The sequence below is a fragment of the Meles meles genome, chromosome 1, assembly GCF_922984935.1.
Source record: "Meles meles chromosome 1, mMelMel3.1 paternal haplotype, whole genome shotgun sequence".
In the NCBI taxonomy this organism is placed as follows: Eukaryota; Metazoa; Chordata; class Mammalia; order Carnivora; family Mustelidae; genus Meles; species Meles meles.
Genome location: NC_060066.1, coordinates 208,031,631 through 208,048,285, shown reverse-complemented (window position 1 = coordinate 208,048,285; position 16,655 = coordinate 208,031,631). Strand labels below are relative to the sequence as shown.

The following is a 16,655-nucleotide window of genomic DNA, read 5'->3' as shown; positions in this document are numbered from 1 at the left end:
TAACTATGTGCACCGAGCAGCTCTTTGATAATGTGATAACACGGGGCACTACTGTTCTGTAGTTGTTACAAGATGCGACTTCCAGGAGTTCAGGTCCAGAAACAAGCCTCCTTTCTTTGACTTCTCTGGCTGTTCCCACTTTGGGTCCTAATGAAAAGATTGTTTCTTTTAAGGAAAGTACGTGTGTTAGTGAAGACATTAATTTCATGACTATGCCTTCCTGCCCTGTCCTTCGTTTTGATCAGTGTACTGTATAAACACACCCTTGATCCTTCTCTCAGGAAGATTGGATTCTAGCTGGTTCATATGTTGCCTTAACTCTTGTCGACCTCCAAGGCTCAGAACCTCTGGCCTTCAAACTCTCCACCAAAGTTTGTACACCACTTTTACTCTTGAGTTCCATGGTGAAAATGGCCCTTGTGCCTGCCCTCGCCCCCCCGACAAATGCATTCATTCATTTACTCAACTCATGTTTATTGTTTTCAACCATGAACCGGGTACTGTTCTAGATCCCAGGGTAGCAGTGACTGAAACAAAATCCTTTTCATGGATGTTCCAGGTGGGGAGCCTAGCAATTAAGCAGATGTTTTATCTAAGTGGGATGTGAAGCAAATGTATTTGGGACACATGGCCAACTTGGTCTAACGTATATTTTAAAAGCATCATTCTCGTTGCTGTGAGAACAGACAGGGTGCAAATAGAATAAATTACAAGACTTGTCATAACCCATTGCACATCTGGAGACGGTTCGCTAGTTATGAGTAGAAATGGAGAAGATACTGCAGTGGGGGTCTGTGTGGATGTTGAACCCGCAGACCTCCCAAGGCATTGGGAAGATGGGGTGAGAAGTGTCAGGATGAAATCTGAACATCGACAAACTGGGGGGAATGGGCCCCATCCTGTTCCTCTTGGAAGGATGGGCCTTTGGGCTTCTACCCCAATAGCCTGAACCTCTTCCAGGAACTTCATGGGCGACTGGATAGTAGGGAGAAGGATGCCTTGGAAAAAGGACCCTTCACCAGCCCTCCCTGGGCAGGGCTTGGAATGACAGTGGTTGTCTCCAAGGCAAGGTGACCAGAGCATGGCTTTGCTGCCCGGGAAAGGGTACCATGCTCCCTCCCCATGTTTGGCCAGCATCCCTCCAACAGCGGCTGGCCGGCTTCTCCACTGTGGCCCTGCGGCAGCTCCTTATGCTGCCCTCCCTGCCTTCAGTCAGTGATGAGCATGTAAATGGCCAACCCAGTCTTGAGGCCAACACTTAGAGGGCCTAAATCTTGAAGAAGAAATTGCGACTATGTGTAGTGGGCATATGTAAGTACATGATGTAAGTAAAATTTTTTTTACCCATTCCCTGAGTACAGATCACTGAAACTTCTTCCCAGTCTCCTTACATTAGTGGTATCTAGGGCATCCTTGTCCAGAACTTGTACAAATTTATCACTGGATTTCTGGCTCCGGCGCATGTCAGACGTTAACCAGGTGTGGGACTGCACGCATCACGGCCCAGAGCAGAGTGTTGACCTGGGCCCAGGAGCACTTTGCAATGTCCCAGTTTCGCCACTGCCTCATTACATGGCCTGTGGCAAGCTTCTGGCTGTTTCTGTCCATATTACTACCCCAGTTTGCCCTCGAGGGCACTTCTGTGCCCTTGCAAGTAAGTCTCTACACTGCCATTATTAGTGCGTGGCTCAGAAATGCTGATTCAGTGCTGATTCAAGCCTTATTCCTTTCTGTTAGCTGTGTCTAGAGAGGGATGTTTTGCTTCAGTGGAATCCAGGAACAAATAATGAAAAGTACAGCGAGTACAAGGCCGAGGACAGACCCGGCACACTCTTATCAGTCATCTGAAATATGCACAGCCTTTCCAAGACAAATACGGACTCCTGTTTCTAGGAAAACACCGAAAAGTACTTATCAATTACCCCGTATATGGTTTGTGGAAAAAGACAACATCAGCCTACCCTGAAAGCCATGGCAAAGCAGATTCCTTTGGGCAACCGACCGCCGAATGGCATGAGTTAGAGCCGCTGCAGAATCCCAGACTGTGGCCTGGGCCTGGTCCATGGAGCCTCTCCTTGCCCTCCCAGGATTCCTGTGCCCAGGCACTGAGCTCCCCCTAAAAGAAGCCAGAAGCCTGGCATGTGCTTTCTAGATGCCCGGGCCCCCACACTGTTCTCCTGGCCCTTCCAAGTCCAGAGGTGCCTTTCCTAAAGATTCCTAGAAGAATGGGGTTTTCCCAAGTAGAAGTTTCAGTAATAGCAACAACAGGAGCCGTCGCTGGTAGCTAGCCCCATCCCGTCCGGCACAGGCTTCGTGAGCCATCCGTGGGATATGTGTCCTCCCGTTTTACGGAGAAAACTAGAACCTGGTGCTCAAGAATCTAACTCGGTTGTCCATGGTCGCCTGGTCAGGAAACGGCAGAGGCAGGGTTCTCGTCAAAACCAGAGTCTCAGGGCGCCTGGGTGCCTCTGTCGGTTGCGCGTCTGCCTTGGGCTCAGGTCACGATCTTGGGGTCCTGGGATCGAGCCCCATGTCGGGGGTGTATCCCTGCTCAGCGGGGAGCCTGCCTCTCTCTCTCTCTCTCTGTGCTCACGGGCACTCTCACTTTCACTCTCAAATAGAGAAATAAAACCTTTAAAATCAAAACAAAACTGGAGTCTCCCAGCAGCTCCCTCCTCGCGCCTTCACAGGTGAGGCTGCGGCTTGGTTCCCGTCGCTCAAGCCAGAGTGTGCCTGGTCTGATGGAGCGCTTTTTATTTCGGATGAGGAAGGGAGATCCTTTAACCGTAACACCTAACCTCCCTGCTTACTGTTCCCTTCCCCGTTTAGGACCCAAGCCCAGAGGGTTCGGAAGCCGCGCTGCTGCACTGGGCCCCAGGGGCTGCTGCCCCGCTACTCAGAGAGCCAGGCGGAGGGGCAGGAGCAGCTCTTCAAACTGACGGACAACATTCAAGATGAATTGTAAGTGGGACACTGGCCCTGTGGGCTCCCTGAGCTCGTTGTCTCCTCTGTCTCGGAGTCCGAGACGTTTCTCTTGTCCCGAGCACCGCCGTGCCTCTCAGACCCTGGAACTCGTCCGAGATTCCGTGGCCCAAACATCCTACAGGTGTCGGTAGAACTGCTTGTCCAGAGCCTTTTCCTCAAAGCAGTGGTTCTCAAACTGAGCTCCGCAGCGGGACCCCAGTGCTTTGTTTCTTGGAAATGGCAGTCCCCTCCTGGTTTGTTCAAAGAGAGAAGATATGGAGTAAAACGTTCTCAACTTCGAGGCTTTTCTTCTTTGTAAGATGTTCCAGAGCTCTGGTGTTCTGCTGTTTGCTGCAGAACAAAACAGATAAACAGATGGCAGGCACTAGTAGCTGAAAACTTTAGAAAAGCGATCTTTAAAACATTGTTTTGTTACTCTTTGAATGCTAAGCCTTACATACCTCGGGTCTTGCGGTGTTTTCAGTTAGTGAAATTATTTCAGGTTGATATGATAGCTCTCAATATATCACTGTTTTAGCATATTCTGCAGACACCCTTTTAAAAGATTATCTATTTATTTATTTGACAGCGATTACAAGTAGGCAGAGAGGCAGACAGAGAGGTAGGCAGAGAGGCAGGCAGAGAGGAGGAAGCAGGCTCCCCGCGGAGCAGAGAGCCCGATGCAGGGCTTCATCCCAGGACCTGGGGATCATGACCTGAGCCGAAGGCAGAGGCTTTAACCCACTGAGCCACCCAGGCGCCCCTGCAGACACCCTTTGAGCAGAAAATGCTCTGTGACTTAGGTTGGTTTTAGAACCACCGGTCAGGAGAAGGTGTTTGGTTATGCCTGATGAGTAGCAAAGTGCTTGCTTAATTTCTTTTAATGCTTATTTATCTCCTTTAAGCTAAAGCTAAGACGGGAAGGCTCTGAGGGCCGTGAATATTTTTGGGTTGACGGAGGAGTATCTGAGGCAGAGGTTAGTTCAGGATAGCCGTCATTGTCATTGTTAGAGACAGTGCTAAGCTGACCTCATCTCCTATTTTTATAGCAATATTTGAATGGAGACATCAAAAATTAAGTCCAGAAATCATTTGCTGCTTACTGGATCGGATGGCTTCTTCCCGGACGTGTTTTGTGTAACCCACACCCCCTGCAGTGTTACTGGAAGGGCTCTTAAGGATGGCGGTGCGTTACGTGGCCTGAGCTCAGGCTGTCGTAAAAAAAAACACCATTTTCTCACTGTTCTGGAGGTTGGGAAGTCCAAGATCAAGGCACTGGCCAGTTTGGTTCCTGGTGAACACTCTCTTCCTGCCTTGCAGATAGCCAGCTCCTGGCTGTGTTCTCACATGGCAAGAGCAAGTAAGAGCTCTGGTGTCTCTTAGAAGGACACTAACCCTGTAGGATAGAGACCCCACCCGTCATGACATCATTTAACCGTAATTCCTGGCTTCAGTGTAAGGATTCTGCAGGGACACCGTTCTGTCCACAGCATGATTCTTCTTAAGTCTAGGCCTAGCTCTGATCGCCGTTGTGAAACCCACACTCCCCACGCGGCTTCACTCCGGAGAGGACTTTCTAGTCCTGCTCCTTGGGGAGGAGTTGATGTCTCAGCTGCCCAGTTATGCTGCTTTGCTGATGGAATTTTGGATGACAGGCCCAAAGAGTCCTTCCTCGGGTCCAGCAGAGCAGCACTGGGATTTCTGTCTGTTCCGTTCACTAGTCCATCCTTCGTACCTGGAACGGTTCCTGGCGCATAACGGGCACTCAGTACATACCTGTTGAACGACTGTAGCTGGAGAGCGGCGGTGTTGCATTATAGTAATACGCATTCACCTTGCCATCGTTTGGGGGTTTTTTTGGCCAGAGGTTGAGATTATAAATGATTGTACGCTGTGCTTTCAATTTCCTCCCCCGCTCACCCCTACTCGGTTCAAACCGTCTCTGGCCCTTAACAAAATTCATTTTCAGTAGAATAGCATGCGCCAGAAACACAAGGGCGAAATTGTGTGGTACAGCTAACCCAGGATTGTTCCCAGTGAGACACGCACATTGAAAACAGAGCCACGTACGGCTGGAAACTGGAATCAAACCGAAGTCAGTAAAATTGATTTCATGAAACTCTTGAAATTCATATGAACTGGGGAAAGATATTAGGATGAATGAGTTTTGACTCTAAAGATGAAAACCATGTGTTGCTACCCAAGTTTGTGGGTAAATCTCGCCAGTGAATGTTGAAGAAAGCACGTGACCGTGGCCTTCCTCGGGTACAAGGAAGAAGTCATCAAGGAAGCCAGCAAATTCTCTGAAGTATCCCAGGTTGTCAGGCTGGGTCTTCACAGTGACGTGAACATTAGAATCATCACTTCCCAAGAAAGGGGTTTTTAAGAAAAGCACACAAGTGCCAAATTATACCTCTAACTTTTATCCTAGAATTGTAATTAAAAACATATTTAAGGACCTAATTATTTGCATATTTTCCTTCAGAGTTAACCCCTTAAAAGGGTCTTTAATACCTTGCTCTACTGTTCTAACTAAACGTTTCCACATTTTTTTCCAGTTAGACTCACTGTTTCACTTCTGGAAAAGGTTGTGTAATTACTTCCTGATGTAGTGAAAACCCCACAAAGTCCCCAGTGCCGTGGGCACTTCAACTTTGTCCTCCCAGATCAAGTTTCATTTAATTTCTCATTTTATTTAATTAATTAGTATTAAAAAGATAGTTACTGACATAGGATTTCGGGTCTGGCCAGCTGAAAAGGCTTTGGTTTCAGAAGAATCGACTGTTACTTTGGTTTGTTGCAGACTTACCGTTGCTTCCCATTCTTTTTAGTTTGGGTTTTGAAATAGGATCCTGGGTTAAGATGATGTTGGAGTAAAATTTGTCCCATCTGATTAAATTAATTTTTCCTTATAACTAGGATCTCATCTGTAGCCAGAAACCTCCTTTTCATTTAAAAAAAAAAAAAAAGAAAAGAAAAAGTTGCTATTTTATTTCTAATACTTGATCACAGACAAAATGACACACCAGTATCGTAAACATTAATGTGGCTCTTGACCTGATCAGAATGGGTGCCCATACGCCACCCACGTGACCTGACACTCTATTCTGGAGCTTGACGACTGGATTGTATTTGCAAAATGTCATTTCAGAAAGTGGCATTTATGAGATTTTTTTTCTTTTAATACAGAGAAGTATAAAAAAAGAACAGAAAACCAGCCTGTAAACCCACCAGCCAAACCAGTTCTTTCTCTGACGGAAGAAGCTCACGCACGTGGTCAGCACATTCAGAGCACAAAAAGAGATGAACTCAAGAGCAAAGTTTCCTTTCTTGCCCTCTCTGTAACCATACTGTTTATGGTATTTTCGGTCTCGTCTACCCTTCTTTACAAATTGCAGATAGACACAGAAATCAGAAATTTTTTTTAGAGCGCAGGTTATAGTATTGATTCTGACGACACAGAACCATCGATGCAAACCTTACAGCAGCAGACACAGCCTGAAAACGAAAACAAAAGACAGGCCCCTTTTGAGGAATGGGATAAAATTCATTCGCTTCCATTTTCCAAACGGGATCATAATCTGTCAATAACCATTGACACTTAGGGAATGGGACATTCTTTGATATGCCCCTAAATGAAAATTTGTACGTGACAGATCAGCCAGCTGTGCTGATAAAAGTTAATGGCTTGACTAAGTCTTTAATAAGTTAGATCAAGAGTTCCAAGAGAGTTCTGTAACTTTACTTCTGGGTAAAATATAGTCCCAACATACAAAGTTGCTTGTGCTCTGGCAAACTCCGCTGGACCTTACAGTGTAAATTCACTGCCATTTTGTAAAACTACCTAGCACGTCAGTGTGTTGAATGATGCTCTGTGCCAGGGCAAGTGAGAAGTTTTCTTCTTTCCTTGACGAGTTCGCAGTCTGGCAGGGGAAGCAGGACGGTATTACTAACAATCCATAACGTATGATTGCTTTTAAAATAGAAGTGTGAGCCGTGTGTTACGAGGCCTCAAGGGGAAGTGATTAATTTATGCTTGGAGAGCCAGGAAAGACTGTGGACGGTTGACCTGGTCCCCCAGGATGAGAAGAATTGCGCCTGGGAGAGAAGAGAGAAAGCCCCACACGAGAGAAGGGTTAGCGCTGGGCACAGGCGCGGAGGCGGCAGAGTTCCTGGACGGTTGGGGTCCGCCGGCTGTGGTGGCAGGTGGCCCACAGTCCAGATCCTAAGAGCCGTACTGAACTCGCCTGTCCTGTAGGCAGGGGTGAGATTTTGGAGAGGACCCCACTGAGAATTACGTGTTCAAAATGTCACCTTGCCGGCAGCAGAGAAACGGATCACAGTCAGAGACACGCGACAGGAAGGCAGGTGGGGGGCCCGTGGGCGTGGTCCACGCCAGCGGTGAGGGGACCCCAACGCAGATGGTGGCTGCGAACAGGAGTGGGGGACAGAGCTGAGGCTGTTTGGGGAGGTGCATCAGCGCTGACGAAATACAGAGTCGGAGTGAGGAGGAGGTGAGGGACCTCCGGGCCGCTTGTCCGTGTGGCTGGGTGGAGATGTGGCCCAGTGTGCCAGGCAGGCCGAGGGCGGAGGGGGCTGGAGGAAGGGGCAGCAGCCCGGCCGAGCACGTGCTGAGCATGGGGCCCCGTGGCGTGTGTGTGTGCAGAGAACCTCTGGGCTCTTAGCAGGTCAGAGGCTAGAAGGGTGTGCTCAGGGTCCCCCTGAGACCGCACTGGCTTTCGTCCTGTGCTGTCCCGTGAGGTTTTACCACAGTCCCTTCATTTGTGGGCCAAGAGCAGCCCTGTGTGGAACGGGCTTGCTCCAGAATGAACAGTGGGAAGCCCAGTGTCCAGACACAGCTCCAGGGTGGCCGCGGCGCGGTGATCTGTGTGAGCAAACCCCGGGCCTCCCGAGAGAAGCAGCTTCCACAGGTAGATGGCCTGGAAGGGACAAAGCGCTGTGGCTCCAAAGACAGGGACAGAGGATGGCGCCACCGGCAGAGGGGAAGGCCCGAGAGCGCTGCCTTGGCCGGCTTCTCCGGTCACCCCGAGTCGTGGCTCCTCCCACAGACGATGGACATGTTTGGGATCTGTCTCCACAGCAGGGGACCTCTAGTCTAGATCTGAGTTATCATCATCCTAGATTCTGTAAAGGAGAAAAAGAGGAGGAGGAGGATGAAGAAACACGGAGCACTGGTGGCGGGTGGCAGGGGTGTTGCCATGCGTCCGGAGGGAAACGGAGAGGCAGAGCCATTTGCAAAGTCAGCCTCCGGGTCCTCGCTCAGGCGGCGCCGGGGACCCGGCCCCCCGGCCATGGCTTCACTCTCTCCCTTCTCCTCCTCTCACTGGTACCGTTGGCTCTGATCTGCTCTTGATTTGAAAAGATTCAAAGAGTCGATACGCGGGTCCAGAGGGTGTGATTACCGGCGGTGGCTTCAGGGTCCGAACGGGGCCCCTGGGCACAGAACAGAGGTCTGGCCGTGAATTCTTCAGACTTTGCCGCCTGGTGAAGGACCTGGCAGATAGCGTCACCTCTGTCAGATGAAGAAACCGAGCCACAGGGACGGCAGCTGGCCTGCCCAGAGCCACCCGGCCTGGCAGCCCTTCCTCCTCTGTGACAAGTGCCACCATCGAGCCTCCAAGCCCAGAGCCACCCTTCCTCCCGCGGCGGCTCTGGCCGGACTAGGGACTTTGCCATCTGTGGCCTCTTGGAAAGGAGTCTATTTGAAAGCCTGTAAAAGTGTCCCAGTGCGGAAAGTGCACTAATAACGTCAGCCACCCTGGCCTGGGCGTGAGAGCAGCTGCCCGGATGGAAAGGCCTGGCTTTCTAGAGGCTGGGCCTCAGTGTCCGCTACGGCAGGTTCCAGACAGGTGCGAGTGGGGGTAAGGGTCATGGGGTAGGTCCATCCCGCACTGGACCAGAGGAGAGGAAATAACCTCAGCTGGATTTTTATTTTTTATTTTTTTAAAGATTTTATTTATACGAGAGAGAACGAGCAGAGCGAGAGAGAGCATACAAGCAGGGGGAGAAGCAGAGGGAGAAACAGACTTCCCGCTGAGCAGGGAGCCCCATTCGGGGCTCGATCCCGGGACGCTGGGATCATGACCAGAGCTAAAGGCAGACGCTTAACCGCCTGAGCCACCCAGGCGCCCCTCAGTTGGATTTTTAATGCACATTCCTGCTCTCACCCCAGGGCAGCGGCCAACTTTGGGGTCTCCTTTGGGAGCCCATTGCATGCCCAGCCCATCTGTGCTCGGAAACCATGGGCCGTTTGCAGTTTTCATGTCAGTTGCTCAGCAAGTTCTGGGCCTCTGGTGCTTCCTGTCTATGTCAGGATGCTTTTGTCATCTGTCTCTCTGCCTGTCTGTCTCCGTTTCCTCTTTTCTACCCCCCCCCCCCCCCCCGGAGCTGTTTGAGATTCTTTTCAGTTTGATTAAGCGATAACGCTCCCGCCTTGATACTGTCAGAACCTAGAATGTGGGAAATTCTGCGCTAAGTGGCCTGAACACCAAAAGCTGCTGGGCAGTTCTAATTTTGGCATGGAGACTTTACAAGTCTGCATTCTTGGCATTGCCAACCAGTTAGAATAGAACAATAAACCCCAATTTTTGTCATGCAAGGCTGTAATTAAAATGGCAACTAGAACAGACGGATACTTACTTGAGTACGTAGGGGGTGGCTGACTCGGCGGGGGCGGGCTGTCAGAGAGACGCGGGGGTGTCCGACGAGGACCCCGCTCCTGCATCAGCCCGGCGGAGAGCCAAGTCCGTGTCTGGCAGGGCTCTCGATCGTAAGCAGTTCGGCATTCGAAGGTGGGGGCAGGTGTGGAGCATTTCCGTGAGGCTTCCTGGGGAAATGGGAACCTGGAAAGCATCAGGTGGGGAGGCACAGGTCTGAAAGGAAAGTGGCCGGGACCCCAGCAGGCAGGCGGGTGCCCTCCCGGCAGCCGTTCTGTGACCGCTGAGAAACAAAGCCATCGCGGGACCCCAGTCCCCAAACAGCTCCCGGGGGAGCCTCGGCTCAGTGGCTGCAGTTTGGAAATTCCTCTCAGGACATCAAGTCCCAGGGGGCCAGCGCTTGACAGCCAGCCTGTCCCAGCTCTTGGCATGCTTGCCGTCATCTGGTCTCTTTTGCTGTCCCTCGACGTGGCCGCCCCATTGTGGCGGGCTGTCACAAGATGCCGCGGAGGCGGCCAGGCCCCAGAGAGCTGCCGTGGCCGTTTCCAAGGGTCACTGCCCTTCATTCAGGAGCCGAGCTGAAAGGTCTGACGTGCATAAATTTCCACTTTAAATCTGGGAGCTCCATGGAGGAAGAGGAATGGGATTTTTTTTTCTTTTTCCCGAGTGGCCCTACCGCCCCTCCAAATAATGACTGAACGTGAGTCCAATCAAGACTACAGCTTCAGAAAGCACTTTCTAATTTATTAGACTTTTCTGAACATGCAGTGGCGTTCTCCCGGGTTCCTGGTCACTGAGGTGTGGAGCGGAGGCCTGGCTGCCTCTGCGGAGAGCCGCGGCAAGGAAGGAAGCAGACGCCGTCTTCCCGCACCCGCCTGCTTGGGAACCGAGTTTAAATCGGAGTCGGTGTCCCCCCCCCCTTCCCCCCAGCCTGCACCTCCGCCACCCTGCGTGCCCGTGTCTTCCGGGCCCGGCCGTCACTGCCCTTCGTTGGCAGCGAACGTGGTCAGCAGCTACCTTGTCAGTAGGGAAAAGTTCGTATTTTCTTCCTCCGTTGTGTCCAACAACGCCTGGGTAATGTCATGGGTCCTCTGTGCCTTAAACTCCCGAAGAGCTCTCCCTGCGAAAGCCCCCCCGCCCCCGCCCGCACAATGCAATGTCAGGATATAGAGTTTCTCTTGGTGATCCCGTTGGTGGTCATCACGAGCCGCCTTTCTCGGGCAGCCCCGTGTAGGGGGCCCCCGTGCTGTTTCAGCCCCGGGAAGTCAGTGACACCTTTATTCCCAACTTGCAAATGGGGAAACTGAGGCTCATGGTGTAGTAGACGTGGGGGAGCCTGGACTCGAGGTCAGGAGCCCACAGCACGCCGCCTCCCCTCCTGTGGGCTCGGTGAGCAGGAGCGGCCCCGCCGTCGGGGGGCTGAGGCTCAGCTCGGGGCGTCACACGGATTTTCCCCTTTTCTCGGCAGCTTCATCGCCGTGGAGAACATCGACAGCTACTGTGTGCTCATCTCCTCCAAAGCCGTCTACTTCCTGAAGAGGGGCGACTATGTGGACCGAGAGGCCATCTTCCTGGAAGTCAAATACGACGATCTGTACCACTGCCTCGTCTCCAAAGACCACGGGAAGGTGTACGTGCAGGTGACCAAGAAGGCAGTGAACTCGAGCAGTGGCGTGTCCATCCCTGGCCCTTCCCACCAGAAGCCCATGGTGAGTGCGCCGCTGGCCCGTCTCCTGAGCCCCCGAACGGGTGAATGCAGTGGTTAAGAGACAGAAAGGGCCCTCGGAGGCTTACGCTTTTCACCAGGCACTCGTTTTAGGTTGACGCCGGGCTGTTCTTACTCCGCGGGGGTTCTGCTCCTCAGTCCCACATACAGAAGGAGCTCAGTGTGCGTTAACTGGGGCGATGCTGCCCTCCCAGCTCCACCGGGAACGACCAGCCCCTGGGCCTCCCCTGCCCATCGATAACAGTGTGGCCAGTCGTACCGGCTGTAGCGAGTGGTGAGGACCTACCCACATGACACGTGGGGGTTTTTATTCCTAAAACGTGACTCTGCAGTGCTTGGCCCTGAGTTAGAGCCCACACTGGCTTCTCGGCTGTTTCTCCCGGGTCACAGAAACGACTTGTTTTTCTGCGCGGAGAAGCAGTGTCTAGCACAGGCCTTTCCCCAGAATAAATTCTAAATAAATTTTCCTAAATACAATGGATAGATTGCCTCCAAAGGGTACAAGGTATTGTCACGGCAGGGCTTTCAAATAGTAACATTCCCATTAGTCACCAGCATGCATTAAGGATCCGCCATGTGCCCCGCTGGATAGACACTGAGTATTTCCTGAGGGTTATGTGGTGCGGTGCCATCGGTCCCCCTTGCCTGGTAAGGAGGCTTGGTTTGGGCCCGTGACTCGCTCCAGGTTATATGGGCAACACTGGGAGGAACTGGGGTACAAGCCCGGGTGATGTGACTCCGGAGCTGGCGGTCTAGACCCCTTTGCTTCCTCCACTCAGAGAAAGCGTTGGCTCCGCAGAAGTGCGTGTGGGAAGCTCAGTGCCTCTCGCGGTCCTCTGACTTCTCGAGCCCGAGGTGTTAGTCGTGCTCAGTTTTCACCCGGTATGCCAGGATTTTCAAGGCCACGTTCAAGAATGATGGGCCGTTCAAAATGGCCCTGCTTGCCCCTGGCTCCCTCTACAGATCAGAAACCACAGCTGACCTTCTCGGGCCTCTCTCTCTCCTCAGGAATCCCTCGACCTTCCCCTGCTCAGGAATGCAGCCGGGTTTGGCTTGGCTTGTGCACGCTCCCCTGGGGTCGTTGGCTTAAATCAGGGCTGGTAGATTCACAGAGTTAACACCCAGAAGTTGAGTGTTTCCACAAGTTCCTCTCGATGGTGGGGAGCCTTGCCTGGCCACGCTTTTGCTCCTCTCAGGGCAAGTGAGCAACTAGGCATTCTTGATAAGAAAGACTCCTTCTTCCCTCTTTGACTTGGCACGGGATGTTAGAGGTGGGTCCCCATGGTGCAATCCTTCCTTCTCTTTGTCAAGCCTCAGCAGACCCTCGCCTCCTCAGAGCTGAGGCCGGTGCTCCCGTCCAGGGAGTCCCAAATGTCAGGTAACCATGGCTTGGCCACCCAGTCACCTGGTGCGTATGTTAAAGATACAGATTCCAGGGATCCCCCCCACCCCCACATCTGGAAGCAGCACTCACCAGGAACAGGCCCTAGGAATCTTTCTTTTTCTTTCCTTTTTTTTTTTTTTAAAGATTTTATTTATTTATTTGACAGAGAGAGAGATGACAAGTAGGCAGAGAGGCAGGCAGAGAGAGAGGAGGAAGCAGGCCCCCTGCTGAGCAGAGAGCCCGATGTGGGGCTCGATCCCAGGACCCCGGGACCATGACCGGGGCCGAAGGCGAGGCTTTAACCCACTGAGCCACCCAGGCGCCCCGTCTGAGAATCTTTCTTGAAAGGAAACTCATACCAGGGGTGCCCGGATAATTCAGTCTGGTCCGACTCTTGATCTCAGCTCAGGGTCAAGAGTTCAAGCCCCACAGTGGGTTCCACACCTGATGTGGAGTCCACTTTAAAAAAAAAAAAAAGTGAACCCATACTGTTCCGATCTGGCAGCAGGCTGGGAGCCGACGCCTGGGCCAGTTTAATGGTCCACATCCTGGGATTTGTTTGGCCGCACCCCCGGGGCACGTTACTGATTCTGTTCTGCTCTCCAGGTCCACGTGAAATCCGAGGGCCTTGCTGTCAAGTTATCACAAGAGATAAACTATGCAAAGAGCCTTTACTATGAACAGCAGCTTATGTTAAGACTCAATGAAAACCAAGAGCAGTTGGAGCCGGACTCCTAAGAGGCCCCACGGCTGCCCGAGAGACGCTTCCGGACACCCCAGATCCATCAGGAGGAAAGGCCCTTCGGCTGGGCCTCAGTCCAACCGGAATAAGGTTTGGGGGACGATATCAAGAAACAAGGGGAAGATAGAAGAACAAGTGGAAACCATATTAATTTGTGGGTGGGGTGGAGGGTTACTTTAGATTATGGGGAAATAATTTTTAAAAGGTTTTGGTTGAATAACGTTTAAAAAAAAAAGTGTACTGAGATGAATCTAATTTTTAGATTGCCCTGTATTTTGCTAACATGTATATAGGTACAACTGTGTGTTTGTAAATATATAGGAGCATTTCTGAACAGGGCCTGTGATGTGTGTAAAGGTTTGTTAACTGTAAAGTAATATAAAATTATATTGGATCTTTTATTGCACTAATTCTACACATCTAATTCAGGGTACTCTCTATAAAAAGGCATTCTTGAAAGTTGAAGAATGTTCTGTGTTAGTTTTGGAAACCAGAGAAGTCACAGGAACAAAGATTGAGTGAAACTAGAGGTGCTCTGGCGGGCACCCTGGGGTCCTGGGGCAGATCGGGCAGCCTGTGCCCCGGAGCCGGAGCCAGCCCCCAAGGGGGGAGATGCAGGACGGTCGCTGGGAAACCCATCTTTTATTTATTCCCCACCCCTAATTCATCTTTTTCTCCATCTCTTTGGCTTTCTTCTGACTCGTCTTGCCCAACCTTGAGGGAAATCGTGTCCTGTTACTGTGGGTCTGAGTGTGTGTGTGCACACTCGTGCACACCAGCATTGTAAGTTTTTCTTGGGCTATCATCAGATAGGGTCAGTTTGAAACACTGGTAGGCTCTGTTGATTTAGAAGGAAAAACATCTCACAGAACCGTTTGTTTTAACAAATCAAAAATCCACAGACTGTTCAGAAGTCCCCGCTCAGAAGGCTCTCCTTTCTGGGCAACAACAGGGCGAAGGTCCTAGGACTCTTTCCTTTCGATAAAGCCACAGGCAGGTACCACAGCTGCACAGCCCTGGGGTCAGCAGTGGTAACACCAGACGAGAAGGGAGAGAGTCTCGGGAAAGGGAATGAAATCTGAGTATTAAGAAAAGCTGTTTTGTCCATTTTTCATGGAACCAAGATTTGGCTAGAACATCTCTTGTCCCTGGTCTTAAGTTCCAGCCGGTTAGCAAGGCCTGCTATGAGAGCCCTCTTCCTCCTGGGGCTTGTTTTTGCTGTTTCCCTGGGAGGGGGGCTCACTCCAGCATGTGACTAGCCTTGCGATTTTTAAGTTTTCATTTTGACGAAGCTCATCGGTCTCTACGGCCTCGTCACCCAAAGCTGAGATCGAGACGCAGTGCATCAGCGGATGTGTAGAAGGTTTTGGTGTTTGGAGTCCTGACCCAAACCCTTCCGCGATACAGATGAAGCTGATCTGTCCGCCTCACTGTCCCTCCCCCTGCGCGTGCGCACGCGTGTGTGCGTGTGCGGACGTGTGCGGGCGTGTGCTCTCCAAGAAGCAGAAGGGGAGCGTTAGCACAAGTGCCCGGGAGCTTTGGCTCAACAGTGTTTCCGGGGATCGTCGTGAACTCCAAGGTCTGTGTCGTCTTCACGGGCTCTAAGTTGGTGGACCGCGAAATCGGAACTTGGCTTGTGAAGGGTTGGGGTGGGTTCTGGTTTGTTGTTTGTCTGTCTTTGCTGGGGGGGGCAGTCACAACCCTCCCCTCACACACGAGACCCACAGCAGCGCGGCCCGGCGTCACCTGCCGCGGGTCCTTCCCCCCCAGCCTCCCCAGCTGCGCTGCACTTTTGCCATTAGTGACCCGCCGCCTGCCGGAGACCACCCTCTCCTAAAGATGAGACCCTCAGAAGGGCTGATTGCTTGCCTCGGTGAGCCTTCTGTCACTTTCTGGAATGAAGTCAGTGGGATTTCGTGTGACCGAAGCGGGCAAGCCCTCAGCCCCTGGTGGCAGCTGGGATGCAGGAAGCCGGCTGAGGGCTACGCCGAGCAGAGCCGCTACCCACGGGCCACCAAGAGGTGTTGTGTGCGGTGCCCTCCTCCCGGTGCCCTTCTGACTTTAATCGGCTCTAGAAACAGTCGCCCGTCCGGTGGATTGTGCAAGTCCTTGCCCAGAGGAGCCTGAGAAGACGCTAGAGCTTCTGGGGCTCTCAGCCTTCGTGGCCCCCCCCCGGGGGGGGGGGGGAAGGCTTCAGCGGCCTTGGACTGAGCCTCCTGCTTGGCCAGGAAAGAATTCAAAGCCCTGAAGGAAGCAGGCCCTGCCCCAGGCTCCTTGAGTGCCGGTTTCTTTTTCAATTGGTGTTTAGCCCCTGATGTCTAAGACTTTGTTATGATAATTTCTCCCGATTTTCATGCTGTCCCAAATACACAGTTTCTCTCCGAGAAAAGTAAAAGAAATTGAATGAGGAGAAATTGGATAAGGAGAAATCAAAAGCCATCCTAATTCCCCCACCCAGCACAGTCAGCCAACCCACAGGGCCGGGCAGCCAGAGCTGGGCCTCGCCGGCGGGGAGCACTGGCCCGAGGGAGGCGCCCCCGCACCCACACTGACGGCCGCAGGGGGGAAGCAGCCCCTGTCCAGCCTCTGCGGGCACGGCCGGCGGCCTGGTGGGGACTCACCGGGATGTTCAGAAGGCTCTAGGGCGACTTTTTTTTTTAAAGCATCATCTGTGCCTCAAAATACCATAGTAGCTGCTTGATAAAACCTGAAATTAAATTGTCTGGTTCTCGACTGTGTAAACACGATTACTTACGGTCACCGATCTGTTAAGACTCTTTCATCTGTTCCTCATGTCAGAGTCGTTATTTTTCTTCCTGTGGAATAAAATGCTTTATTGACTTCCCAGACAGTTGTTTGCTTCTGGTCTCTTGGTGTCCATAGACTCTAGAACCATCGCCGGTAACCACTGCCACCCATATTACAGCGTTCACGGTAACACGCAGCCTCTCCCCCTTGCTCCCCACAAGCACGCCACAGGGGCAAAACCCTCATCTTGACGGAACCCTCACCTTTCGGCCTCCAGAGCCCGGCTTTGTGTGGGCAGCCCCTCCCCTCCCCAACTCAGGTGACTGACCCGGCGGGGCCTCCGCAGATGGAAGTTGTCATGTCGGCTGAGAAGAGGGGGCTTCAGGGGGAACAGGTTTAGAGCTCACTTTGTGT

At 52.1% G+C, this 16,655-nt stretch overlaps 1 protein-coding gene across 8 annotated transcripts in view; it reads left to right on the top strand.

Annotated features, from left to right (window-relative positions):
- Window positions 1-16,344, top strand: part of VPS13D (vacuolar protein sorting 13 homolog D) — a 256,878-nt gene extending 240,534 nt beyond the window's left edge. For all 8 annotated transcript variants that reach the window (XM_046008769.1, XM_046008742.1, XM_046008734.1 and 5 more), the window contains 3 exons: window positions 2,830-2,961; window positions 11,110-11,350; window positions 13,358-16,344. In XM_046008769.1, coding sequence (XP_045864725.1) covers window positions 2,830-2,961; window positions 11,110-11,350; window positions 13,358-13,489 — 505 coding nt within the window. In that variant the 3' untranslated portion in view covers window positions 13,490-16,344. The remainder of the gene's footprint in view (window positions 1-2,829; window positions 2,962-11,109; window positions 11,351-13,357) is intronic.
- Window positions 16,345-16,655: the final 311 nt, after the last annotated feature.